The following is a 27,889-nucleotide window of genomic DNA, read 5'->3' as shown; positions in this document are numbered from 1 at the left end:
ATCCTACCTTAACATTTCTTTGCTTGGACCTCACGAATGAAATCCAATCCCACCTCTAGGCAAGAGACAAGTTCCTTAAAAAGGAAGATTAAAGTTTTAAATGTTTGATGCCAAGGGGAATATTATTAAATAAAAGTTAATTCAGGCCAATTTTCAAAATCCATGCCACAAGACAACATACATATCAGGTCAAGAATGGTTTAGCAAGGTGCATACCGAATAATAAAATTTTAACACGCACTAGAGGTTACCACTCTAGTGCTAGGGGGAGTGAAATATATAAATCACATGGCAATGCATCATAGCAAAGCCTAATTGCCCATTATAATCATGTAATAAAAACAATGGCCGGCACCAGAATCAAATATTGCACCTCGTGCAATTATTTATATGAATTATATCTCAAGTCACCTCGGGCGACTTCCGAGTTTCTTCCTGGGTCAGGACAACACTTCCTTGCAAAGTGTCCGAGTTTTCCCATAATGATAGAACAAATTCTGACCTACTGTGTATGGCCGATCTTCGTGATTTCTACCACAAGTTTCACAATTCAGGCCTATCTAAAAATGTCTGGTCCTCCTTAACGCATGCCCTTTTTAGGCTATTACTAAAATTGAAATTTTTCTTCCTATTGCTATAGGAAGCTCCCTCAGTCATCGTCCTTACCTGAGGTTCGCTCGACATTATTCTAGTACAGCCAGAATGATTCTAACTACTCTCAGTATGTCACTTTGTTGAAATTTTCAAATTTCCTGGGGGCTACCTCTTTCTCTTTGTTATGGTCTTAGGCTCCTAATCATTTTCTCAATGAACCACCATTCGTCATTCATATGTTGCAGATAGGTAGAGTATTGAGATAACTTAATGTATCTCGCCAAATATTCATCAAAAGGCTTCTCTTCCATTTAATTTGTGGTGGGGGATTCAGTTTCTTCCTCATCCCCTATTGATCTCGAGAAATACTTTCAGGAGAATCAACCCTTAAAAGGTTCCCAAGTGATTAGGGTCTCAGTACTTGGAAAACTATTTCTGAGTTCTTTCACTACCTATCCGCTTCTCTCTTTTTAACTCATAATTTGCCATTTGTACTTTGATCTCAGCAGAGCAATCCATTGCTCTATAGATTTTCTCTGGCCAAGTGATCTAGTCCTCAGCTATTTGCATATCCAGTGAGCCCACAAATGCTAGTGGATTATGCTTGCGAAAGTGCGTAATTCACTATTACAAATTATCCACTACCCTTACAGGCCTTGCCTATTCTACTATCGATGCATGGAGTTGGGATTGGACTGGTTGGGCCATCCCAGTTACTCCTTGTTCAGGTTGTTGCATGGCTGTTGTTACTGCTGCTGCTATTGCAACATCCCTTCCTTGCTCTCGGTGAGCCTGGGTTACTTACAACTCTTGCATCATTTGCTGTTGTTCCTCTAATCAGTTCATTATTATTTAAATTGGACTAACAGAGGGTTTGTTCTATTCTTCTCCTTCTTGTCCATCACGTCTTATCCTCACCATACTTGTTATCTCTTCTTAACCTCAAAAGGAACAACATTATTATATAACCTTTACTTTGATATATAAGCCCTTTCATATACAAAATAACAGCGTAATTCCATCAGTTACAACCAATCATATTAAAAGTCACTTACCTAGTACAAGCATATAAGACTAGCCAGGAAAAGGAAAAGTACAAATAACAAAGTTTCCCAAAATGTCTATCAACTGCTTGAAAATAAGTCCATCTATCCTCTCACAAATAACCGGTATAGCTCTGCCAAATCTAGGTGTTCAGGAGGGAAGCTAACAGTACTCCACCCTAAACATCAACACTCAGGGTTTGTCCCTCCTTGCTTACTACTGTGTATAACAGTCAGACTTGATAGAGTAAATCAAGATAAACTATGGCAGACTGATTCTCATTCCTCTTTACATGTCTACTCAGAAATATAAACTCCTTATTCAGGTCCTCCTTTGTTTTAAATTCCTTAGGTACTGGTAGCAATTCCTCCTCTAGAGGTAATATTCTACTAGGACCTGTCTCATCGTTATTTTTCCCTAATTTGGGTACTAGCCGGGAACGTAATGTCGACTGTGAACTTGGCATTGGCCGTGTACTAGATCTTGCGTCGTCCTCATGTAGCTCTATTATTTGGTTAGAGCCCACTCTCAAATAAATATCCTCGATTTCATTGGGGAATTGGTAGTATCCTAATGGGGGAGCAAGATCATTGGGATTTTCTACCAAAGGGTGATACCAATTTGGGCATGGCTCCCTAGACATCCTCTGGTTCACAGTTTCCATGAAGAGATCATCTTCACAACATGCCATAGTTTCTACTTCTGCTCTTTCCTTATAACATAGTAAACCAAACAAACAATATAATTCAAGCAACACTATGTAACACGATGCTGTATAGTAGCACACAATGCACTATTAGCACAGCATTCATCAACCAACAGTCAAAACCTTTAACCCATAACAACTTAACACAAGATCAGAGCACCGCATATTTGCCAGAACTTGGCTCTAATACCAAAAATATCACACTTTACTTTTGTACTTCATTTTACCTCAATTAGAATAATTTGGAATCACTTATCATGGCCTTAGGTATGAAAAATTCAAACGGTAAATTTTCTTATAATCGGGTTACTATTCATTATAACCCTTACAAAGGTCAAACTTTGAAAATTCATAACTAATTCTAAAAAAATCAAATTGAGATGATTCCAAGTTCTATAGAAAGATCTTGACATGCTCGTTAAAGGAAAAATGGTCATTGGTATCTAGAATTCATGCATCAATCCCAGATTTTGTTCAAAGTGGTACTGTTTATTTGGTCATTTTTTAATTTTTCATGATTTATGCCCAACTTTGGAAGGGCATAACATTCTGCATAAAACTCCAAATTTAGTGAATTACCACTTTTTTTAAAGATGAAAATGAGATCTATAAGCTTACCAAGTTTCAATTCAAAAATCATCCAATTGCACAAAATTTTATTGGTCAAACTTGACCCTTAAAAAGTCAATTTTTATCCCCTTTTTGCTATTCTTGCCTTTTTTTTCTTTTCCTTTCTTTTCACATAACCTTTCCAATCATACCTCATATGCTTAAACATAATGCCTTGATCAATTGCTCACATATAAGTATACTTGATCATTGATCCAACATTCCAACATAATTTACAATAATACATAACAATTCATAATAATTACAAAATATAATTTCAATGGCATTAGATTCAACCCTCTTCCAATATGATTTTCTTCCCTTTCTCCTTGCCTTTGGTAACACCACTTGAGATTTCTATTGATTGTTATACATTGAGGCGAATGAGATTTCATAGAAATCTCAAAAGAAATTATAATAATAATATTAAACATGCAAGAATTATTACCATCAATTCATAAAACATTCTTTTATCTCTTTGCCATATAAACACCATATCAAAGCATTCCAAGTCAATAAATTAATGCATTATGCCAAGGCATACTATGCAAGCAAATTCAATGCATTATCATCAAACAATTTCAAGTAACATATGACATTTATTCCAAGAATAATATCATGTAATAATCAAGCAAGTCAACAATAAATTGTAAATTCCATGCTACCTCTTTTTAGTTCAATATTTTCAGCCTCTTCAATTCCCTTGGGTTCCTCCTTGTTCTTTTATACAATGCCTATCAATTCATATATAAACATATTCCAAATTATCAATAATTCAATCATAAACATTAATGCTCAACCTTGAATTCAATTAAAGCCCTTTTTCCTTGATTTTTGAAATAATTAATTCCTCTTTGTTTCCATCAATCTCTTGATTTATTCCTATACAATTCTTCATGTAGAATCTAAATATCAAATCAAATTTATCAAAATCACACTCCTTCCTCTTCAATTCACTTTGGCCGAAAAGGGGATATTGTTTTCCAAAAATTTTATTTTTTATTCCAATGATTTTAAACATTTTCTCTTGGTGTTTCTCTACACAAAAATACCTTTTAAACTTATTAGAATCATCAAATTACAGCAAAACAAATTCCTACCCCAAGAAACCATAGTGGTCGAATTGTATGCTATAGGACCCTAACTTTGATTTCTTCAAAAATTCAATCCAAGCATCAACTAAACATGTAATTTCAAACTCATAACTAGGGTTCCTATCCTTTCCTAAATCATTCTTGATCTGGCCGAATTGCAGCAGCATCATACCATAGAATTTTCATGAAATATCAATCAAAATAACCCTTAAATCCAACCAAAATTAAGTTTAGATATACCTTAATGGGTCCTAACTTGAAGCTTGACAATTTTTCTTGGATTTGGAGGACATTTAAAGCTGTTTGGAGGTGAGTTATTATTTGGCAGAATTTTCCCTTAATTTGCCTAATTAGCCAAATTATGTGTAAAATAAGGGGGTATTTACAGACAGACAAAATATGACCTCCTCCCCTCATCAATGGCCAAAATTTGGCGAGCAAAAATGGCCATGTAGCTGCCATCAAACCCTCTAATTTTTTAGATCATGCCATGTGTTCATATTCTAAAAATATTCTATTGATTTTTCTGTGAAAATTAGGCGTAAACCAAATTAGGAGAAAAATTTGCATAATTTTTTAGGCCTTTCTTGGCCCAATGTGGGGCCCACTTTGTGGCCCACGATTTAGATATCAATTTCAATCAATATTGAAGCTTATCAGTCACTATTCACTTGTAACTTTTCATAATTTTTCTTGACCTCTAAAATTTCATTTTTCTCCATGAAAAATCCTATTTGAATATAAGAATGCAATCTTAAAAATTCTAGAATTTTTCTGCACCTCTAACTATTTATTTTAAATTTCTTTCCAAATAGGACTTTATTGTTAAGACTTTTGGGAATAAATTCTCTAAAATTAATTCCCATACTTTCAAGGCTTGAAATCAATTTTATAAATTCTTACAAATATTTAGATAATTATTCCACATTTTTTCAAAATTATTGAGCCTTCTAAATATTTATAATAATTATTTTCACTCAATTTTCACTATTTTTCCCCAAAAACCTATGTTTTTAGGAAATTCTATAAATAACTATTTTCACACCTTTTTCACCTTTAAGGCCTCCATCGAGGTTCCAAAACCTCTAATTTACCTTTTTACCCTTTTTTGAAAATCTTCTAAAATTTTTCTCTATTTTTTCCATTTTGTCCTTCCTGGACTGATAATTCCAAAAATATCAGTTTGGACCCTCTCCGGATTTTATGTCATGCTGGCGTTGTCAGATAGTCTACTTTCTGTATTGGCTCTTGACTTAATTTTTCATGAATATTGTCAGGGTTAATTTTTACAGGATGTGATACTTGTATAATGGAGGATTTTAATAGGAACTTTGCAACGTTCCATTTTTTCTGGGCAAGTGAAGAAACAGTTATACAGGGCTTGGAAAAAGGCAGTAATACTAAAGCATCTGGGCAGGAGTATTGGTCATAAAGCTTTGGAAACCAGACTCCAAAATCATTGGGCTAAAAGAGGCATGATCAACTTAATCAATATTGGCCATGGTTTCTTTGTTGTTAAACTTTCAAATAGAGAAGACTATTTTAATGCTGTGACTGGAGGACCCTAGACGGCTTATGATCATTATCTGACAGTAAGACCTTGGAAGCCATGGTTTAATCTAACACAATCTACAATTGATAGAGTGGCTATTTGGGTTCGCTTGCTTAAAGTTTTTGTGGGGTATTATGATAAGGAAGCTTTAACTACTATTGGGAACAAAACTGGGAAAACTATTAGAGTGGATATGATGCATCACGCCAGCTCAAAGATCATTATGCGAGAATCTGTGTTCTTGTTGATTTGAGTAAACAACTTGTGCCTGGCATTTCATTAGAAGGGAAAGACTATTATCTGGAATATGAAGGTCTCCATTTGCTATGTACCGACTGTGACGTGTATGATCATTAGAAAGAAGAATGTCTTGCTCGAAAACCAAATACAGAGCCTAATGGGATAGCCATGACGAATCATGTCAACGAGATGCAAAAATCTGGAATGAAGGTGGATAATAATGTGAGAATGCAGCAAGAAACTTGCCATGTAGTCCAAAAGCCTCACCGGCAGAAGTAGGAAAAATTTTCCGGCAACAAAATTCAGGAACACGGTTTGACGTGTTGGCTAACGCGGAAAATCATTTAATTTTAACAAAAATGATAGAGGATAACATGGTACCTACAGAGACGGCGCAGGAGAACGTACCATTTATACGTGATGGTGCGACCACCACTCTTGTATGATTTTAGAAGAAAAGGAGAGCAAAAAACAAAACAGTGACAGTGGTATCCCTATTGAGGTGGTCCTGGAACCATTTACACGGTCCACAATTACAAAAGAATCACCGGAGAAAAGAGAGAAGAGATCTCGTGAGATGTTCCATAACCACACGAGAAACAACAAGATCTTAATGCTGACATTAGAAGAGACGAGAGAAGAGAACAACCAAAATAAGATTAACAGTGGCAAAAAAAAACTGTAATGTTCCTTGCAATACATGTGCAGACCAACCAATAGTTCACATTGCGGAGCCGTCAAATATCCTTCACAATCCTGGAGAAGATGTGGACATGGATACAGGACCTAAGGCTTGTTCTCATGGGCCGACTTTAACAACCCCAACAATAGGGGATATTGATGAGAGTATCACAAGTGATGGATCTGTGGTCCCAAAAACCAGCTCCAAACTCTGTTAATTAGGCCTCGACCTTCTTTTTAGCCCAATCTTTTTATGGATTACATCATGTACTGGAATACTAGAGGGCCTACTGCAAAAGGCCTTTCTAGAAATCTCAAAACAGTGTTCAAAGGATCTGGACTGTACCTATGGTTCTAATTCTTGCCGAAACAAAGAGTGAAAAAGAAGCCAATTTTTGATGCATCCGTTCTTTGGGTGTCGATAGCTTCTTAATAATTCGAAGCACTGGCCGATCTGAAGGTATCGTCGTCGCATGGAAAAGTAATTGCAATTTTGATTTGGCGACAAAACCGCCAATTCATGCACTTGAGATGTTTTCCCATAGGTTGTCCGTCTTTTTATCCTACAACGGTGCATGCAATTACTCACTCTAATTTGAGAGAAGGTCTCTAGCAAGAATTGGAGGTTCAAGTTTTGTGCGTTTATATGAGAAATGAGGGGGGAGCTTACTCACTGCAGTTACTGGAGATTCAAAGCTAGGGAAATTTATTTGTCAGCAAAATGAGCTAATGGATAAAGACACACGATGGCACTTAAGAAATGGGCAATCCATAAATTTCTTCAATAATTCCTAGCTTTTTCCCAAATAAGAAAATTATAGACTGGTGCTTGCGAGAATTATTAGTAGAGGAAAATAACAGTGTGGTTGCTGATCAGGTCTGGTACTTGGGACTTTCCAAAACTCACTACTGTAGTGAATAATGAGATCCTCCAAAGATTAATGAGTATGTTGCCCCATGGATGCAGCTGGACATGATTTAATGGCTTGGAAAGCTTCTAGCAATTGAGTTTTTAGGCTTAAAAGCGCTTATTATCTCATTGAAGAAAACCATTGCTCTCTTTACAACTAGGATTTCAATTTGATATGGAGGTGGCAAGAGATTGAAAGAGTTCCGAGTTTTTCTTTAGAGATTTTTTCTAAATAAATTGCCTACTAATGTGTGTAGAAGTGGGTGGTCCTGTGGCTCTCCTCTAGGCTTTTACTATATGACATGATGAAAACATTCTTAATATCCTAAGGGATTGTAAACATGCTAAGAATTTTTAGCATGGGACTCTGCATCCTGCTTATTTTTTAACGTTCCTCTTGGCTTGATTGGGATCTTTATGAATCTCAAGGTTCTTAGGTTGATGTACTCAAGTGTGACATTTATTATCATCCATCATCTTCTTAATGTGAAATATTATTTATGATGTCTTTGTTTGAATTACTTTTTCTAATGCAAACGATGAATTTTTACCTTGCATTTAATTTGCAAAGTGAGCCATAGTCAATTCTTTTCTTCTGATATTCAAAATTTCAAATCTTCAAATGACTTACATTCACACATAATTTAATGTGAACCCCATTCAATTCATTTCCTTTGAATCCTTGCTCTTCCTGAATTTTTTTCCCTCTCAACATGATACACACACTCTCATCATTATCTCCTTATCATTCTTCATTCTCTGTCATTAACTTTCCAGCCACCCCCATCCGCCCTATCTTCGAAAGAAAAACAAAACCCCCTCTACTTCATCGTTGGTGATGCAATTTTTTTTTCTGAGGGCCTTGTATCCTAAGTTCCTCATATTTTGATAGATGAATTTTAGTAACTTAGTGACAAAGCCATTATTTTTCTTTAGTCTTCTTAAAACGTGGATCGGGTGTTTCATCCCCTTCATAAAAAAGAATTAAAAAGAAGCCAAACAAGAGTTCGGGTTTAAAGCTAGATTTAGCCCTAATACATGTTTTCTTCTAATGTTGTGATCCAAAGGTTACGCATATTGTTTCCTCCAATCTATAGCCTGTTACATAACCATAAATAGGATAAATAAGAAAAGATTTAAATAGGAGAAATAGAACAAATAGGATCTGGATGTTAAGACACTAAGACTTGATGTATTTGAATGACATAAATATGGTTAGGATACTTAAGTATAACATTTACAATGATATGGCAGTAAAAGCACAAAACAATGGATCAAGAAAACTTATCCAAACTAAGACTAACATGACTAAAACACTCCTAACTCTAAACGTCTTTGATTGAGATGAATATAGAAGTTCATCTAAGATGGGTGAGTCAGAGCAACAATACTTAAAATAGAAGAAAACTAAAAATTCTAAAATATATATCTCATGTTAGGAAGGTGATCTACCATGTGGAGCATGGGATAACTAGTTCAAGCTCATGACCAATCTCCATTTGAAAAACACCAAGTTAGGGTAGAAAGAATTTTAAATGAAGGACTACTCGACCCAGCCTTAATGCTTGCTAACCCAAGCTGCCTAAGATTCAAGCACAGAAACTTGATTTCTCCCAGTGATAAAATGAAGTATTTGAGAATACTAACACTAACTAAGACATTCTAAAGATGTGACGATGGTAACAAATTTTTACTATCATTTGAATCAAATAAATCAAGATTACTTCAGGATATATTTCAGTACATACACTAAACTTGAGTTGACACACGATTTGCCAGAGGTCAGATGAAGAGAATATTTTTTGTGAGAACAACACGAATCGAGGTAGACCACCACTTAGACTTGCATTGCATTCAACAATTTTCTAGATTGACTTGTGTAAATTTAACTAAACTTATGAAAATCTATGAATATAGACTTAGAAAAAATATACATCATGATAAGCTAGAAGCCTATAACATGAGATCAAAATATTAACTATATAATCATGGATCTTGACTTAACAAAACTATACGTCTACAATTATCTTGTCTTTTCTTATTAACAAAACTACAATGGGAAAATGTTAACCTTAGTGAAAAGATTCTTTGGGTTCAAAGTATTGATTTCTATAGTGTCCTTCCTAAAGACTAGCCTATACATAGTCATATTGCATATACAAGAAGCACTAAAACAACTAACCTTGATAGAAAAGAATCAAATGACACTATCAAGGCTAGAGAAGAATTTATCCAAGTCCATACTTATCCATAATAGAAAAGAAAATGAGTTACTTAACAAGTACTTATCATGTACATTCAACGTGAAAAGAAACCAAGAACCAAGGGGAAGGTGGGGATGCCATGGAAGCAATCAACATGAAAAAGAATAAGTAACATGAAATATATATTCAGTCTCATGAATTTCGCTAGATACAATAACAAGGCTTTTGATTACATCTCATGGGTAATAACACTTTTTGGAACATAAATAATATGTGATTTGGAATATATCTACAATTCATCAAGCTTATTTGTATGTTAACCACATTAAACTTTCATTCTCAAATATAAAGCCTTCACAAGGCTTGCCGACTCGTGCAACATTAATCAGAACACAAACAACATTCTCATTACATAGGGAACCTTATATTAACATCAAATTTGAAACGAATGCATTTTAGGATTTAGATTAATTGAAGTGACCATTTTGCTAGAGCCTTGTGGCTAAAGGAGGTTGTGGGATCAAATACCCCATGTGGTATAACGAAGATGGGTGAGGGCGTGTGTGATGGGAGTGGGTCTGGGTCCCCCAATCCTGGCCCATAAGGGAGGGCTAGATTAAGGTCAAAAAAGAAAATAACAATAAAAAAAAAAGAAAAAAGAAAAAACAAGAAGAAGAAGTGACCATTTACAAGTTTACCATTACAATAACGTCCATGACTTGATGCATCCACCGCTCTCCCAACGGATACAATCAGATAAAATGAGAAACAGAATGAACAATGACACTCCCATAAGGTGTTGTCCAGATGCAAATCACCACATCAGCAGCACAAGTACTGTACTAAATCTTCATTATTTCCTAACGTATGCCGTTGCTGACTTGAACTTCTATATATCAACATTTGTCTTTCAAGCTGATTTATGCACCAACCAAAAACATGAATATCCAAATGACCTACAATGTACCACCACTGGATTATTCCTTGGCTTTGCCTGAAGTTAATTTCCCTTCTGTAATCACAATAGAATAAGCAAACAAGCTATAATGTATCAAAGGTAACACATCTATTCATAATTTCATACAAGGAACAAGAAAATGTGACAAATCACGATGGCTAAGAGAAATTATATCAAACAACCACTCAAGAATAAACACCCAAACTAGTCCAGAAGCAACAAAAAATTATCCCAATATCAATTTCCATGCAGACTTCCAATTCGTTATATTTCACTCGGGACTCTCATCAAACACCTTGGATGAACAGAAGAATTCCTCCCTTGTCCTGATTAAATTGCTCCCCTATCCCATAATCAAGTAGCATCTTTGGCAAACAATCAAGTTACATATGTAAGAGCTTACAAGTAATTTAATTATCAGTTTTGAACATTATAATTAACACCTCTAAAACGTTATATATTATGCAATAGGTAATTTAAATAAGAATAGTTGCAGAAGCTGGAACCTTGAAACTTCTACACAAGTCCAAGTATATCATCAACCAATGAAAATATGATTACGAAAAATAGTCCATCATTACTAGAGTGTTGCAAAGGTTAAAATACAAGACAGCACCGCACATCATAAATTGGTAAGAATAGAGATTCTAAATCATAGCCCAACTCACCCAGTCAACCAAATTTACAAGAAGACAGAATCTTACTGGATTTTGCGAGAAGCCAGCCACAGAAGACACTTCATTTCTACAAACGAAGACTACCAGCAACAAAATCACAAGCCGTCACTGAGATCTTTGCCTGAGTTCTAGGGTAGAGGTTGAGTATCACCACAACAATTTCTGTCAAAGCTGAACATGGGTGAGTGTCAAGTCTCCTTCATTATTAGTCAACAGAGGAATTGCAAGCCAAGAGATTTGATAGGGTAGATTTTTAAATTTGTTACTTTTATAAATTATAGTTATTAATAGCAACAAGGGTTAAATCTAGTAGAAGGGACTAGCCCCTCACAACATAATGAGCCAAGATTCGAATCATCACTAGGAGAGGTGCCTAGATGTAGTATTCGACAGTGCCTCAAATAAGATTATTTCCAATAAGGAGATACACTTGCCTAGCCAAAAATTACTCTCGTTAACTTTGATTATTTATCTTCCTAGGGGTAGTATAGTAGGCTTCCCTTCCATCATTTAAATTTCAAATATATATAGAAGACCAAAATCACACCACCATGATTCTATTAATTTTTTTTAAGGTACCAAATGTATGTTTAAGATCCAGTTTCATTCCTCTTACCATCTCATTCTAATTCCCTCTCTTGTTCACATTTCATAAAAAATCATTGCAACACACCAAACAAGGCTTGAGAACCTTACTCGTGATTGTCGTGGTGAAATTCCCAACTGATCCTTGGATACACATCAATGATATAAGGACTGATTCATTGACATCAAAAAGGCCAAGCTCAATAACCTAGATGCAGTACCGACATATTTAATCATATTATTTGGCAGCAGTCTTGTAGCATAATGATAATAGTCTCCCCTTCCATGAAGTTATGGGGATTAAATCATGCAAAGGCATTATGTTACCCAGCCATCAAGGACTACATTTCTAATATAGAAACAATTGCCAAGTTATCAATGTCGCAGTCGTGCTGATTGAATTTTAGATCTCAATTTCCTAGCTTCATTTGTGTATCCTATACGGTGAAGACCATTGAGAACAGCTCGCTCAGTAGCCTTGAGGGTCCTAAAGCCAGATTTTAAACAAGAAGCCAAAAGCTTGGATGCACAAAGGAACCTTCTAGCCCGGCAAAGATTATGTACGAAGATGGTATACGTAAAAGCATCTTTAAACTCCATTGATTTAAATAGTTTCATGGCACGATCAATCTGACCAGTTTTACCTAGGCTATGAATCAAACAGTTAAAAGCTACTGTATTGTTGAATCCCAATGCATGCATATAATTCAAATGTCGTTGAGCGCCATCAATATTGCCAGCTATGCACAAGCCATTAATTATAATTGTATGGGTGTACTGATCACACTCTAAGCCTACTTTCTCTAGTTCGTCCAATAACTTCAAGGCATCATCTAATCTTCCCTGTTTACAGTAACGATTTATTAGCGTATTATAGGATACCATATCAAGCATAATGCCACTCCTTTGCATCTGATGAATGATGTAATCTGCCTCCTTAATTCTTCCTGTCTTAATTAATGCAGCAATCACCGTACAGTAAGCAAAGCCATCAAATGTGTACCCTTTACTCCACATCTCTGACAAGATCTCAAACCCTCGTTCCAACTGCTTACACCTAAAGCAACACTTCATAACTGTAGTGTACGTTATAGCATTTGGAACATGACCAGATATTTCAAGCTCTTTAAGAATCCTGCTCGCTGCCACTAATCTTCTAACCTTGCAAAGCCCATTCACGAGTACATTGTATGTCACTATATCAGGAACAAACCCACGCTGCTGCAAATTCCTAAATAACATTAAAGCATTATTGGCATGCCCATTTTTACAAAGACCATCAATCATAATGTTAAAAGTAGCCTTGCTTGGATGGAGATCACTAAGTATTATATCCCGAAAAACACGATTTGCTTCATCTGGTTTTCCAAGCTTGAACAAGCAATCCATTAATATATTATAGCTCCAAAGATCAGGACGTATACCCATTTGAATCATTTCTTCAAATAGATCTAAGGACCTAGACAACAAGCACTTCCTGGCAGCCCCAGCAATTAAAGAGTTGTATGAAATAACATCTGGGTTTATCCCAGCTTCCCTCATCCTATGAAGAATAGAATAACCAACATCAATACTAACAAAACGACAATATGCATCAATTAAAGTATTATATGTAACCACATCTGGAAGTACCCCTAATCTTATACCATCAATTAACACAACTTCAGCTTTAACCAATTGCCGGGCTTTACACATTGAAGCTATGCATATGTTCAACAACCTTGTTGATAACCAAGAAACCATAATTCAACATCACCAAGAATAGATCCAACGCAAAACTGCACCTATCAAAATATGCCAACTCTTCACATAAGTTCCCATTAACCTCAGAAGCAATGGCTGCACTACCCGTGTTCCACAATAGAGTCAAAATCTTCAATTTCTGGAGTGACTGTACAAAAACTTCACATGAATTGTTATAAGTAATTGTGCCTCTAATTAAGTAAAAAAATGGGTCAAAAAATCATATTTGTTTGAGCCTATTATGCATGTACGCTGAGGTGAACAGTAAGTGTGGAGATCAAAGCAAGGTGCACCTCTTCAAAACCCTTAACAAAATGGAGAAAGAACATGCATGAAGATGATCACATCCCTTAGCAAACAGATCCCTCGTCACTTCTTAGCATGAGATCTCCAAATGGCTCATTTAGCCGATTTGAATTTCCATACATCAACATCTGCAATTCCTTCTTGCCGATATTAGCCCCATTCTTCATTAGATATTGCTTCAACTTTCTACCTGTCATCAAATGTATAAGCTCTTTATAAAGGATGAATACACAAGCATATAACATCTCTAGTTATCAAATCATGAATTGAAATCTCTAGTTCAATCCAAATTAGCCAAACTGTTGTGTAGTTATAACTACAAGCTCTTAGTTCTCCACATAAACGGATTTTTTTTTCCTGTTCAACTGCCCCTACATCTAAAAATCCACAAACTTTGTTTAGAAAAAGGGTTGGGAGACACACTACAAGAGGATTGGACCATATACTAGCATGACGACAAATAATGCTATGTCATTCAACAATTAACTTCCCACATTAAAGTACAAAATACCCTATATTGGAACATACACCAGTACAAAATACTATATTTGACATCTGTTAAAATTAGGTTTGCTACTGCATACGAGGCATAGTGGAAAGAAGACTAGCAGTGATATGACTTACAGCACCTGTTATAAAGGTGCAAACTCCATAAGTCACGACTTACAACTTCTATAGCACCACAACAAACACAGTAAGTCATATTTTTTATTAAAAAAATTAATAAAATATTAGGCCAAGTGTCAACCAATAGACTTGGAATATCAATCAGAGAAATATCAAGTCATGACTAACAACGATACACCCATAACAGCAACGGACAAGGAGGACAAAGGATGACTAGGGAATAGTATTGGGAATATGGGCTATTGTGAGATTCTGTCGATCTTCTTTGCTTAATCGCTAGATGCATATACATAAAATTTACTACTCTGTCAGGCTATTGTATTAAATTGGGTTAAAGTGCAAATTTGTTCCAGATTTGTTTAGAGACACTTGTATGTATTAGTTCTAAGTTCAGCAGTGATTGATGAGTATTGGATTTGTTTTACACATTTGATATCTAGTTATCCCATTTAAGTGCCTAATGCAATTTTTGATATTTCTCACATATTTTATCAAAACAAATAAAATAAAACAATGAAATTAGTAATAAAAGGCATAAATGTGAATAAAATTAAGTCACAAACACAACATCATCACATCTAAACATGCATAAACATTCAAAAATATCTAAACCATCCATCAACAACATCGAAAAATTCCATCAAAGACAGACACTAACTGGAAGACTTGATGCTGCCAACAATCACAAAAAGTTACAAGTTAGGATCCTCTTGATGTATAAAACGATCAATTCTCTTCAAAAATAAAATTCTAACTTTAAATTACAGAAAAATACACACCATATAATTACGATTTTACTGTACGAAACATTAAATTCTCTTGGCAATTGTCAATCTCGACTTATGGCTATAATGGAGTAGCTCACTCTCCTAATTTTTTTTTGAAAAAACCCGTATCAAAAGGTATCAAATTTCTTTCGCTCCATCAAACTAGTATCATCAAATGTCAAAAGGATCAAATTTCTACAGTGAACTGTCATGACAAGCAACATTCAGTATATAGAATCAGCCAAAAATAAAGCCACGATGAAATTGCCTAGCACGCATAGTATTGGGCGTATCAAATTTACTCAACATCTCAGATTTGAACTGCACGACAAGCCCACGAGAGAAGTGAATGAACAAGAAGGACAATGAATGAACAGCAATAAACACCAGAAACGATTTACATCAGAAAAATCATGCAATTAATTGCTAAAGCAAGCGAAGCAAACAAACACAAAAAGGTACTGGTCAATCCAACATTTACATCAGAAAATATATACACACACATATACATAAATCTAACACAGTCTAAAATACTAACAATCAACGCACAGGCACAGCAAGGGGAGAGGTGGACGCTGCTGGACGTCTGGAGTCCGGACGGACTAACGCACAGCGACGGACACGGCGGACTCACGGCTTGCTGGTCGACGCTGGTCGCTGGACGCTCGTCGACGCTGACAAGGAGATGGCGAGATGGAGAAGGAGTAGCACGGCTTGCCGGAAGCTGGTGAAGCTGCTGCTCAAGTCGACCGTCGCAGGCGTCGGGGAAGCAGAGGCGAAACGCAAGAGGGTAAGGCGAGATCGAGAGGCCGTAGGCGACTGGACGTGAGGTCTGAGCTCAGAGAGGGAGTGAAACGGAGCGCAAAGTGTCAGGGTTCTCACTTTTTAAGTTAAGAAAAAAAAAATTATAAATAGATAAAAATAAGGAAAAATGACAAAATGACACTTGAATTTGAAAATACCAAAATGATCAATTAAATTTGCACAATTCTAATTTAGTCACAAATGTCCAATTTAATATTTATAAATTTACTGAAATGGCTATATCACCCTTTATTTTATTTATTGTTTTTTTTTTAAAAAACCAAATGCCCCACTAGCCGGCCGGCTATCAGAGCTCCGATGTCGGTGGTGGCGGCCGTCACCAGAGGTCCAATAGCTAGCAACAATTTTTTTGAAAATTTTTACAATTTTTATAAAACAGTTAACAAGTTTTGTAGCACTATTAACAAATTCAATATAGCAGTTAACAACAGGTTTTCCAAAAAATTCAAAACGTAACATTTTTATAGCTTTAGTAATGCGGTTCACAAATTCTGTAATTCTATTAACAATTACAGTATAGCATTTAAAAAAAAATTTCTAAAAAATTTTAATAAATTGCATTTTTACAACTTTAGTAACTATTTTTTTGAAAATTTTTACAATGTCAGTACAACAGTTAACAAGTTTTGGAACGTTATTAACAAGTTCAGAATAGCAGTTAACAACAGGTTTTTTCAGAAAATTTAAAAAGTAACATTTTTACAATTTCAATAACATGATTAATAAGTCATGTAATGGTATTAACAACTCTCATAAAAGTTGATGTCTTTGATATTAGGTCCCTATGAAAGTTCTACAACAAAATTTTTTCACTTGTTAGGCAGCCATTATGGTCATGGGAGTTACTAATATCATTACATGACTTGTTAACCGTGTTATTAAAGTTGTAAAAATGTCATTTTTTGAATTTTTTTTCAAAAAACCTACTATTAAATGTTAGGGAAAATGACAAGAAAATGACTGTTGAATTCTAAAATGACAAAATGGGCATGTAAATTACTGAAATGACAAAATGGGCATGGGGTATCAATCTGGAATTTGAATAATTCACCAAAAAGACTGAAATGCCCTTAATTTTTTCGGGAATCAGAGGGCGGGATATTGTGCAACGGAACTGGAGTTTGGTTGGCGGTTCTCCACTCGGCGAAACTGCATAGACCATAGGGTTCTCCGAACTCTCACATTGCACTCGGCGAAACTGCATATGGTTGTCGCAAGTCTCACATTGCCATGGTTGAGGAACTGTGAACGAGGAATGTGAATAGCGTCCGGCTTCTTCGTCTTTTCCGTGGGTCGTAGTGAGAAGCAATAAACCAGTGAGAAGCTTCAATCTTCAGAAGGGAGAGGGGGTGGCTAGAGAGAGAGATTTCGAGGGAGAGCACCTGTAAGGTCGTCACCGGTTGAGGAAGAAGTCGATATTCGTTCGGACCCCGGTAAGCCACCCAAATGTCTCCGTCTTGTGCTTGTCTGATTGGAGTGTTTTAATTTGGGGAAAACGGTGAATGTTGGTTGTAAAGGGGGAAGCAATGGTAAAGGCTTAAAATGGAATGTAAAGGTAGATTAGATTAAAAGTCGGTGCTTCTGTGTGTGACGGAATTACAGAAGTTGCTTGCTTGCTCTGATTCATATAACTCGGTCCATGTTTGACGAGATATCTCTCTGATTGTTGTTGTCTGATTGCTGTGTTGCTGTAATGTTGGAAGGCATAATATACGTGTGTGTTTATGATTGCTACACTACTTTTTAGATGCCCATAAATTGAGACCACTGTCGCACATGAGCCAGGATGCTTCCTGTTTCCGCCCCCTTGTTTGGTCTGTTCGTGTAATGGGCATTGCACATTTTTAGCATTGTGTATGGGACTAAAATGAGTTCAACTGTATCCCCATATTGGTTATGCAAATTTAACATTGTAAAATAAATTGAAAAGGGTGACTTTTCGTGGGTAGAACTCTGTTTTGAAGATATAGCTACCTAATGGGCATAACCTCAGTCATTTAGCGGTGCAATTTACCTGGGGATGAACATGCATATTCATTTCAGTATGTACCAAGTGAGAATAACCTTTGTGGCCTTCTTATGTATTGGTATAATTTACTTGGTCATCTGTGGCACTGTGTAGTAGTAATTTCCATAATATAAGTTACTTGAAGATACAAATTTTGTAACATTTCATCGAGAAAGAATCACTTTTAATGCATATTCATTTATTTTTGAATCTGTTGGTCTGAGGATTGAAGAGGTAGAGATTAATCTGCTGGTTTGAGGATTGAAGAGGTAGAGGTCGCTGAAGTGCTGAGAAGCATCAATCGCATTGCTGTCATGGAGGAGGTTGGCGAAGTAACTGTGACTGCGACAAACGGTAATATGCAGTTGTAATAGGAATTAAGTGGTTGAGTTATATAGGTTTGGTAAGTTAGATTGTTTTTAGTTTGTTGTTAAAGTGTATTATGTCATTAGTCTCTATTTTCTGCTCTGTTCTGTGAAGTGAGAAAGAAGCAATAACATTCATTACGTGATCAGCAAATTTAGTTATATGAGTAGTAAATAGTCGAGGTTCATTTTGTGGCTAAATAACAACACCTATAATGTGAATGACTACACTGGAAATGGTAATGACAACTTTTTTGAAATGCAAAGAAAGTTGAGCTGTTCAACTGACCAGATTTAGTTATTTATGCTTGTTGTAGAAGGAGGGCCAAGTGAAGAAGTGAAGAATGGCTACATGTTGTTTAGACGAGAATTTCTTAAGGGTGGGGAGAAGTTTAAGAATATGTCTGAACAAGCGAAAAAGGCATCAAAGGCATGGAAGCAGTTGACACCAGAGGAGCAGAAGAAATACAGTGATAGGGTGAAGCAATCAAGAAAGGAAGGGATGAAGAAGAAGAGGAAGAAAAAAGTGGCTTTTAGCACTCGTTGCTCGGTTCGGCAATTTAAGTCATTAGTGGACTTCATAAAAGATGATGAAGATTTGAAAGTGAGGGTACAAAATTTAGGCTTTGGCCATTTACTTGACATTGGATGTGAGAGACTCCCTCGTGACCTCATAGTATGTGTTCTCCGAGCATATGATCCGCCTACCCATCAATTTCTAATAAGAGGGATAATAAAGGAAATAGAAGCAAATGATGTTGCAAACTTGTTGGGTGTACCCCACACAGGGGAGAAGGTAAAAATGGACGTATGTGATGATGATGAGACATACCAGAGGTTGAAGGAGGAATTTGGTAAAGTCCCTTATACGAAGATACTCAATGACATTAAATCTGGGCAGAAGAAAGATGAGTTTGAGTTCCTGTTTATGCTGTACACACTTGGGAGTTTTTTAACTCCTACTTCACAAACAACTGTGAGTGACAAGCTAATAAGAGTCATGTGCTGTACCATGAAGGGATTTCACCAATTTGATTGGGCCACGTACATTGTGAAGCACTTGTGGAAAGAGATGGGAGATTATGTGAAAGTGTACACAAAAGCAAAGAAAGACGAAGATGAAGATGAAGGAAGCTGCAATGTGGGAGGATGCATCTACCTCCTGTTGGTATGTATTTCTGACTTATGCTTCTAAGTTATTGTTTTCTTTATTTGTGGAATTGGCAAGTTAATGATTTACTATTGTAGTTATATTTTGCTGAGCACTTCCCACTATCCAAAACTGTTGAGAGAGGGTCCCTAAATGCCATTCAATTCTGGACTGATGAGAGGATAAGGAAGCTGGAAAAGAAGGAGAGGGAAAGCAAGAGGGGTTTACTGTATAAGGGCAAGGGAAGTATGGATAGAAGTGGGAAGGATGAAGGAAAACGCAGAAGTGTGGCTCATTTACACCCGGTATGTGCTTTCATTACTAATTTTCATTCTCATTAGCAAATAATCTCATGAAAAAAGTGTTTACTCATTTTAAATTGTTTGCTGCAGGAGTTACAGAAGTTGCACGGACGATTGATGGCTCAGATCGAATTAAGCACTATGAGGCTTATAAGTGCAATGGAAGATGAGCTAGATAAGGTGCAGATAAGGATAGAGGAAAATAATGTGACCACAGATGATGAGGACCCTATTGACGTCCCAGATGATGATAAGGGAGATGATGATGCATTTGGCGATGAAGACTCCCATGATCATGATGGACATGAGTCTGATGACGAAGGTGATGATAGAGATGAGTTCCACGGGGGAGATGGTCAGGGAGACGATGATGCAACTGGCTCAGATAGGGGTGATGACATTGGTGTTGCAGCAGAAGGTGCAGACAAAGAAATTATGGAGTCTCCCCTGCCCTTGTCCCCCATGGACAAGGGATGTCAACTCCGGAGATCGCAAAGGGAGATGAAATCCGCTATCAATTCTCCATGGATTTTGACAAAGCCAACTAAGAGGCGAAAGAGGCCCATGGATGACAAGGACCGGTTTTATGACATAGTTTCCCGTATGTGTTCAAGCAAGGAGGGTGACATGTATGTACATATCCACTACCCACGTAATCATATTCATTACAATTTTGTGGTAATTGACTATATGCATAATGATATTGACAACATATTTTTAGGCCTTTGGTGAAAATCTCTGATGAAGATATCACTCGGGATCAGCTAAGGACACTTGGCGGAATTGAGAAAATAGGTAACCGGGTAAGTAGAATATTTGTGATGAGGTCATTTAATTGTTTAGTAGATGCTGCATTTTGGGTTCATCAAAACAATAATCTCTTTGCGTACAGCTGATGTCAACTGTGTGCAAGACTCTAATGGCTGATATGGAGAAGGAAGGGCAGGTGAAGCGGCACATTTTTTATGCTGATTTTATGGTAAGCTTGCTGAGATGTTAGTTTTTTGTCGATTGATATTGATAAATGACTAAAATGTTCATGTTTCAGGCAATAATGGCAGCTAACCCAAAGCTGTGGGATGCTACAAAACGGAAGAAACAATTTTTACCTGAAAATGTAGGCTACAACATAGGAGAATGTGATTTGATCTTTGGACCCACACTTGTTGGCGCTCACTGGTTCTGTGTTGTGCTTGAGCCTAGCACAATGAATTTCTATGTGCTGGACTCAATGAAGCCAAATTTAGAGGGTAAGAAGAAGAGCAAGAAGAAGGGTGTAATTATTGATGACATGACGACCGTCGTCACTGAATGTGTAAGGATAATGCAACTCATCTTCTATGATTGACATTTCATTTACCTTTTATTTACAATTGCGTAATGATATTGTGCAGAGGAATAGATTTTATGACATTATTGAGATAGTTAAGCCTAATGCCACTGGGAAGAAGAAAATGAGTGATATCATTTGGGCTCCTGTTCCGCAACAAAACAATCTGTGAGTGGTTTATGTTGTTGATATTATTACGTCTCAAAGTAGCCCAATGTGTTATTTTCATTCTTTTACATCGTTGGTATGTTTTGATGTGCAGGCGAGACTGCGGTGTTCATGTATTAATATGGTTGAGTAAATGGAAGCCCGGTGAGATACTTCACTATACGGATGAACAAGTGGCTGAATTCCGACGAAACCTCATGTGGTGGCTAGTGAATCATGAGCTTAATTCAAGACGTGATGAAGCATTAAGCTTGCTTTCATCAACCCAAGCCACCACACTGACCAAAAGACGCCATCTGTGATAGGAGGAGACATTATGTAGATTAGGCATATAGTATTTGTAAAAGGAGTGTTAGTTTGAAGTCTTAATATTTGAAGTCTTATGTAGTTTGAAGTCTAAGTGGCTGCCAGTTGTTGGCCTAATTGCAATCCTTTTTGGGATAATTTGAGTAAAAGAGTTATGAAATTTACAACATGCCATGTGACTTCCGTGATGATAATCACAAGTTGATTATTTGTGCCCCAAATTACATCCACTTGGACCCAGGTTAACTACACAAGTAATAGGATTAACAACTTTCGGATTGAGAATTGCAACCTCTGTAATGATAGTTACGACATCGCTGTTGCCATTTGCATCTGAAGTCTTTCAAGCCCAAATCACTTTTTTTGAATCCATTTTCGCTAGAATGACAACATTGGTAATGAAAATTACAACTTTTTTAATGATTGTTACCACCTCGCTATTCCTTTTTGCAACTGCATTTTCGTCCCCACGTATAAATTGTCAGAATTTCACAACCTGGGTAATGAAAATCACAACATTGTTAAGGGAAATTGCAACTATAGTAATGACATTTACCACTATGGTTTCCCCATTTGCATCCCCATGTTTAGGAAATTGTCCCATTTCCGGTTCCTTTAAGTCAATCCCACGCATCAAATTGTTCAGGAAATTTTACTACCCCCGTAATGATAATGACAACATGGGTAATGTTAATTGCAACTTCAGTAACGACATTTACCAGTCTACTTTTCCCATTTGCGGTTCCCTTAACTGACACCCACGCATCAAATTCTTCAGGAAATTGTACTACCCCCGTAATGATAATGACAACATGGGTAATGTTAATTGCAACTTGAGTAACGACATTTACCGGTCTGCTTTTCCCATTTGCGGTTCCCTTAACTGACACCCACGCATCAAATTCTTCAGGAAATTGTACTACCCCCGTAATGATAATGACAACATGGGTAATGTTAATTGCAACTTGAGTAACGACCTTTACCGGTCTGCTTTTCCCATTTGCGGTTCCCTTAACTGAGACCCACGCATCAAATTCTTCAGGAAATTGTACTACCCCCGTAATGATAATGACAACATTGGAAATGTTAATTGCAACTTCCGTTATGACATTTACCAGTTGCTTTTCCCATTTCCGGTTCCTTTAAGTCAAACTCACGCATCAAATTGTTCAGGAAATTTTACTACCCCCGTAATGATAATGACAACATGGGTAATGTTAATTGCAACTTGAGTAACGACATTTACCACTCTGCTTTTCCCATTTGCGGTTCCCTTAACTGAGACCCACGCATCAAATTGTTCAGGAAATTGTACTACCCCCGTAATGATAATGACAACATGGGTAATGTTAATTGCAACTTGAGTAACGACATTTACCGGTCTGCTTTTCCCATTTGCGGTTCCCTTAACTGAGACCCACGCATCAAATTCTTCAGGAAATTGTACTACCCCCGTAATGATAATGACAACATTGGAAATGTTAATTGCAACTTCCGTTATGACATTTACCAGTTTGCTTTTCCCATTTCCAGTTCCTTTAAGTCAAACTCACGCATCAAATTGTTCAGGAAATTTTACTACCCCCGTAATGATAATGACAACATGGGTAATGTTAATTGCAACTTGAGTAATGACATTTACCACTCTGCTTTCCCCATTTGCGGTTCCCTTAACTGAACCCACGCATCAAATTGTTCAGGAAATTGTACTACCCCCGTAATGATAATGACAACATGGGTAATGTTAATTGCAACTTGAGTAATGACATTTACCGGTCTGCTTTTCCCATTTGCGGTTCCCTTAACTGAGACCCACGCATCAAATTCTTCAGGAAATTGTACTACCCCCGTAATGATAATGACAACATTGGAAATGTTAATTGCAACTTCCGTTATGACATTTACCAGTCTGCTTTTCCCATTTCCGGTTCCTTTAAGTCAAACTCACGCATCATAGGATGTCTGCATTAACATTTAGACTTTACTACATGTGTAATTGAATTTACCACTGAAGTGACAATATTTACCAAAAACCAGTAGGCCCATCACAGAAGGTACATAACTTATATTCAAATGACAAGTTAACAGTAAGATTAACCCACTACCTAATGTTTCGTCCCCATTCACATTACAAAACATATCCTACCCAGTGAATATCATTTACAAAAAGGATAGCCTACCCATCATACGATTTTTACATTAACATTCAGACTTTACTATATCTGTAATGGAATTGACCACTGACGTAATGATATTTACTAAAAACCAGTAGGCCCATGACAGAAGCTACATAACTGATATCCAAATGACAAGTTAACATTAGGATTAACCTACCGCCTAATGTTTTCTTGTCATTCAGATTACAGAACATCTCCTACCCAGTTAACATCATTAACAAAAAAGATAGCCTACCTATCAACCCTTCTCCCAAAAAAATTAAAAAGGGTTCAAGAGTCATTCCTTTCCTATAACAAAAAAATTACCCCTGTTGGTATTGACATGAAACCTTAAGTTGGGTTTGGATTCTTGCATGTTCTTCTTGTGTGGCCAACTTGCTGGCATGCACTACAATGGTAGACCTTCTTGTTTTGAAACTGCGACTCTTGCCTATTTATCCTAGGCCTTCCAGGTGGTCGACTAGTCAAAGGTGGTGCCAAAAACACTTGACTTGCTATATCTTGCAGCCGATAGTTATTAGGATTTGGCATGTCGATTGTCACCACTGGAGTCATCGTCCTACCATAAATCTTTTGTTGGGACGTAATCTTGTAGCATTCTTCAACAAAATCATACACATTGCAATTCAAGGCCTTGATAGCTGCACATGCATGTGGGCATGGGATGCCTGACATTTGCCAAGCTGCACAACTACATTCACCTTTTCCAAGATCAACATTAATGGCTCCTTTTGCTGTATGGACACACACCCTACCCCTTCCGTAAGGAACACTTAACATCTGTGCAGATCTCGCCACATTTTCCATCAATGTTGCATTTGTATTTGGGCCTACACCATTCTTCCATTTGCTCATTGCCATGCTTGCTGCATACATCTTCTTGGCTACTTTTTCACGATGCTCATGTATAAGTTGGGCAACATTATATCTTCTCTCCTTCAGCATCCACGCATTGAATGACTCTGCAAGGTTTGTTGTTATGTTGTCCCATCGTTTAAAAGGGAACTTGCTTAAGGCCCACTTGTGAATATCACCATGATTGACAAGCCATTCAAATAATTGGGAATTGAAGTGTCTCATGTTATCCATTGCTTGATCAAACTCTGTGTCAAGCCTTGCATATGCAATGGCATCTAGGAAATGCAGTCCATCCTCCCTTGTGTTGCCACTTGTCTTCCTTCTTCCTCTATTTAACTTGATCATTTGTGTACTGAAATTCTCCTTAACATGTCTGTAACAGTACGCATGTCGCTCACCTCCGAATATTGCTTGCACAGCACCTATAATTGCATTGTGTCGGTCTGAAATGATTGTTAATTGCATTGACCCAATTATCTCCTTGATCATATGTAAGAACCATGTCCAATCCTCAAGCGTCTCTCCCTTCACAATCGCAATGGCAAAAGGTAATAATTCGTTGTCCGCATCATAAGCCGACGCTGAAAGTAGTGTCCCCTTATACGGTCCACTTAAATGACTTCCATCAATATACAGTACATGTCTAGCACCAGCAATAAAACCCTCTATACAACACCCATAGGCTATGAATACACGCTCAAATCTGTTGTTCCTTGCAGCCACCCATTTTGCCACTGTTTTGTCATCGGTTTCCTTCAACCGGTCACATATCCATGGAATAAGCATGTAAGAATGATCAGGTCTGCCATGTATGTCCTCCAACGCTTTTTCCTTGGCCCTGTATGCTTGCTTATATGTCAACTTCACACCATAATCTCTTTCCAACCTCTTTTTTATATCATTTGGACGCATGTCTATATGATCCCTAACCTCTTCAATTATAATTGATGATGTCAAGCTAGCTGATCTACCATGTGTCACATGAAGATTGTCTTGGGCATTATGAACATGCTCATTTTTGAATGTCGTTACACGTAAAAATGCTGGAGTACTCTTTACAGCTGCTCTTGCACTGATCCTCCATGGACAACCTTCAACATTGCATTTGACATACATATGGGCATTAGAATTCTTCACATATTTATACTCAAATTTGTTTGCAATGCTGAATTTGTGTAGTTTCTTCTTGAAATCATCCGCATCTGGAAAAGTCTGCCTCAATCCTAACAATACTGTTTTCCATTTCAGGGAATTCATTCCTGGCAAAGGAGTTGGTGCACTCTCTACTGCATATGGCAGGCTAAGAACATTTTCAGCTGCTATGTAATTCACACATTCGACAGCATCCTCAATCATTGGCTCATCATTTTGCTGTGACAGTCCTGACAATTTTGACATGCTGCATGTATAATTACAACATTTGTTATGATATTAACAACAACATTATCGCAAGTAACAACTTCCATAATCCGAAACTTGTGACTTACCTGTTTCGATCAGCCACTTCTTCCTCCGTATTCTCATTACCTTTAGCTGCTACGTATACATGTGCATTACTATCATTATACTCAAATAGGTTGTCAACTTCATCATCATCAATAAGATCTATTAATATCCTATCATTCAAGCCCAATGTGTATTTAATGTCGCAACCATTACTATCTACACCAAACCATTCTCCTATCATAACCCTCAAATCTTCAAGCCTTATACCCTCCTTGATCACTCTTACCCTGACAGTTCCACCATAGTACTTAACTTCACCATCACCATTTTCTGCAAACTTCCCACCCACATGAAAGTAACAAGCAAGACGCTTTGAAGATGTTGACCCAATGTTAGATGTCATCAAAGCTACCTAACCTGCACCACAGAAGCATAAATCAATATTTTAGTTCCCCAATAATCAATTTCATTTATCAGGATTTCGAAACTTTTCTTGCGATTTCACAAAAAATGCAACACCCAAAATACGTCCGCGCACACTTGCTACATTGACAACTTAAATATGGGATTTCACAATTCCAATAATGAATTTGACAACACTGACCACCTCATGCTTACTGTTAGCCCTCAATCTTCATGCCCACGTTATCAGTTCCCACCATTTTTTCATTTCCGATGTATCACTCTCTCATCCTGGTCAGATTCTTCATTTAAACCATCTACACTCATAAACCCATCCCCATTAGACCATGTACCAGTAAACCGACTTGAAAACCCAAACCCATCATTAAGCTCCACTTTCTTACGTAATACCCACGTTCAACCCCTCTCTCACTACAAACCAGGTTGCCCACAAAGCAATTCCACCGTAATGAATCAGATTTGTACAATGGTGAGAGTTGGAGGAGTAGATAACAGCATTTTAGGAGAAATTTTCCTTACCTTTTCCGTCTTCTCAGCGTTCGACTCTGCTCCACCTCCGTTTTCAGCTTCTCATCTCTCCCTCATGTTACGTGTCATGCCTTTGTCTTCATGAGTTCAGACTGATTCAGGGGCATTTCAGTCTTTTTGGCGAATTATTCAAATTCCAGATTGATACCCCATGCCCATTTTGTCATTTCAGTAATTTACATGCCCATTTTGTCATTTTAGAATTCAACAGTCATTTTCTTGTCATTTTCCCTAAATGTTATACCAAACTTATTAATAGATTTACATAACTTTTTAACGGCATTACTAAAGTTGTAAAAATGCTATTTTTTTAATTTTCTGAAACTATACTGAACTTGTTAATAGCATTACAAAACTTGTAAACCATTTTATTGAAGTTGTAAGAATTTTCAGAAAGAATAAGTTATTAAAGTTATAAAAATGCCATTTTTTTGAATTTTTCAGAAAACCTATTGTTAAATGTTTTTTTTTTAATTTTTGAATTCTCGTTTTGTTTTGGCCAAATAGGGCATATATAGTCCAAAAATTTTACTTTTGATTCCAATAATTTTAAATACTTTCTCTTAATGTTTTCCTACATAAAAACACCTTTTAAACTCATTGTAATCATCAAAACACATCAAAACAAATTCCTACATCAAGATCTCTTCTTGGCTGAGTTGAAGCATATTAAACCCTAATCTGCTTTTCTTTCAAAAATCAATCC

General features: G+C 36.8%; 3 protein-coding genes across 14 annotated transcripts; 1 reads left to right on the top strand and 2 right to left on the bottom strand.

Annotated features, from left to right (window-relative positions):
* Positions 1 to 10,072: 10,072 nt before the first annotated feature.
* On the bottom strand, positions 10,073 to 16,140 carry LOC114756888 (putative pentatricopeptide repeat-containing protein At4g17915). 9 transcript variants are annotated; one of them, XM_028945843.1, is made up of 5 exons: positions 15,836 to 16,140; positions 13,891 to 14,093; positions 11,966 to 13,745; positions 11,261 to 11,440; positions 10,073 to 10,646 (listed from the first exon to the last, which is right to left on the bottom strand). In XM_028945843.1, exon 3 carries the CDS (start codon positions 13,595 to 13,597, stop codon positions 12,230 to 12,232), a length of 1,368 nt encoding a protein of 455 aa, XP_028801676.1. In that variant the 5' UTR covers positions 13,598 to 13,745; positions 13,891 to 14,093; positions 15,836 to 16,140; the 3' UTR covers positions 10,073 to 10,646; positions 11,261 to 11,440; positions 11,966 to 12,229. The 9 variants fall into 9 exon arrangements, with proteins under 9 accessions (XP_028801676.1, XP_028801671.1, XP_028801672.1 ...); XM_028945838.1 differs by having other exon boundaries at positions 11,966 to 14,093; XM_028945839.1 differs by having other exon boundaries at positions 10,073 to 10,590; positions 11,966 to 14,093.
* Positions 16,141 to 17,201: 1,061 nt separating this feature from the next.
* Positions 17,202 to 21,975, top strand: LOC114756887 (uncharacterized). 4 transcript variants are annotated; one of them, XM_028945835.1, is made up of 10 exons: positions 17,202 to 17,555; positions 18,363 to 18,484; positions 18,813 to 19,663; positions 19,744 to 19,950; positions 20,038 to 20,576; positions 20,669 to 20,750; positions 20,840 to 20,926; positions 20,996 to 21,262; positions 21,342 to 21,445; positions 21,540 to 21,975. In XM_028945835.1, exons 2-10 carry the CDS (start codon positions 18,445 to 18,447, stop codon positions 21,745 to 21,747), a joined length of 2,385 nt encoding a protein of 794 aa, XP_028801668.1. In that variant the 5' UTR covers positions 17,202 to 17,555; positions 18,363 to 18,444; the 3' UTR covers positions 21,748 to 21,975. The 4 variants fall into 4 exon arrangements, with proteins under 4 accessions (XP_028801668.1, XP_028801669.1, XP_028801667.1 ...); XM_028945836.1 differs by lacking the exon at positions 17,202 to 17,555 and having other exon boundaries at positions 18,059 to 18,484; positions 19,786 to 19,950; XM_028945834.1 differs by lacking the exon at positions 17,202 to 17,555 and having other exon boundaries at positions 18,059 to 18,484.
* A 2,283-nt stretch (positions 21,976 to 24,258) lies between these two features.
* On the bottom strand, positions 24,259 to 26,635 carry LOC114756890 (uncharacterized). Its single transcript, XM_028945848.1, has 2 exons — positions 26,274 to 26,635; positions 24,259 to 26,185 (listed from the first exon to the last, which is right to left on the bottom strand). The coding sequence occupies exons 1-2, from the start codon at positions 26,633 to 26,635 to the stop codon at positions 24,259 to 24,261; spliced, it is 2,289 nt and encodes a 762-aa protein (XP_028801681.1).
* Between the last annotated feature and the right edge of the window lie 1,254 nt (positions 26,636 to 27,889).

The sequence above is a fragment of the Neltuma alba genome, unplaced genomic scaffold (assembly GCF_004799145.2).
Source record: "Neltuma alba isolate B1F8T4 unplaced genomic scaffold, ASM479914v2 tig00010534_pilon, whole genome shotgun sequence".
In the NCBI taxonomy this organism is placed as follows: domain Eukaryota; kingdom Viridiplantae; phylum Streptophyta; class Magnoliopsida; order Fabales; family Fabaceae; genus Neltuma; species Neltuma alba.
Note: the sequence above shows the minus strand (reverse complement) of the source record. Positions and strands in the feature narration are given on the sequence as shown.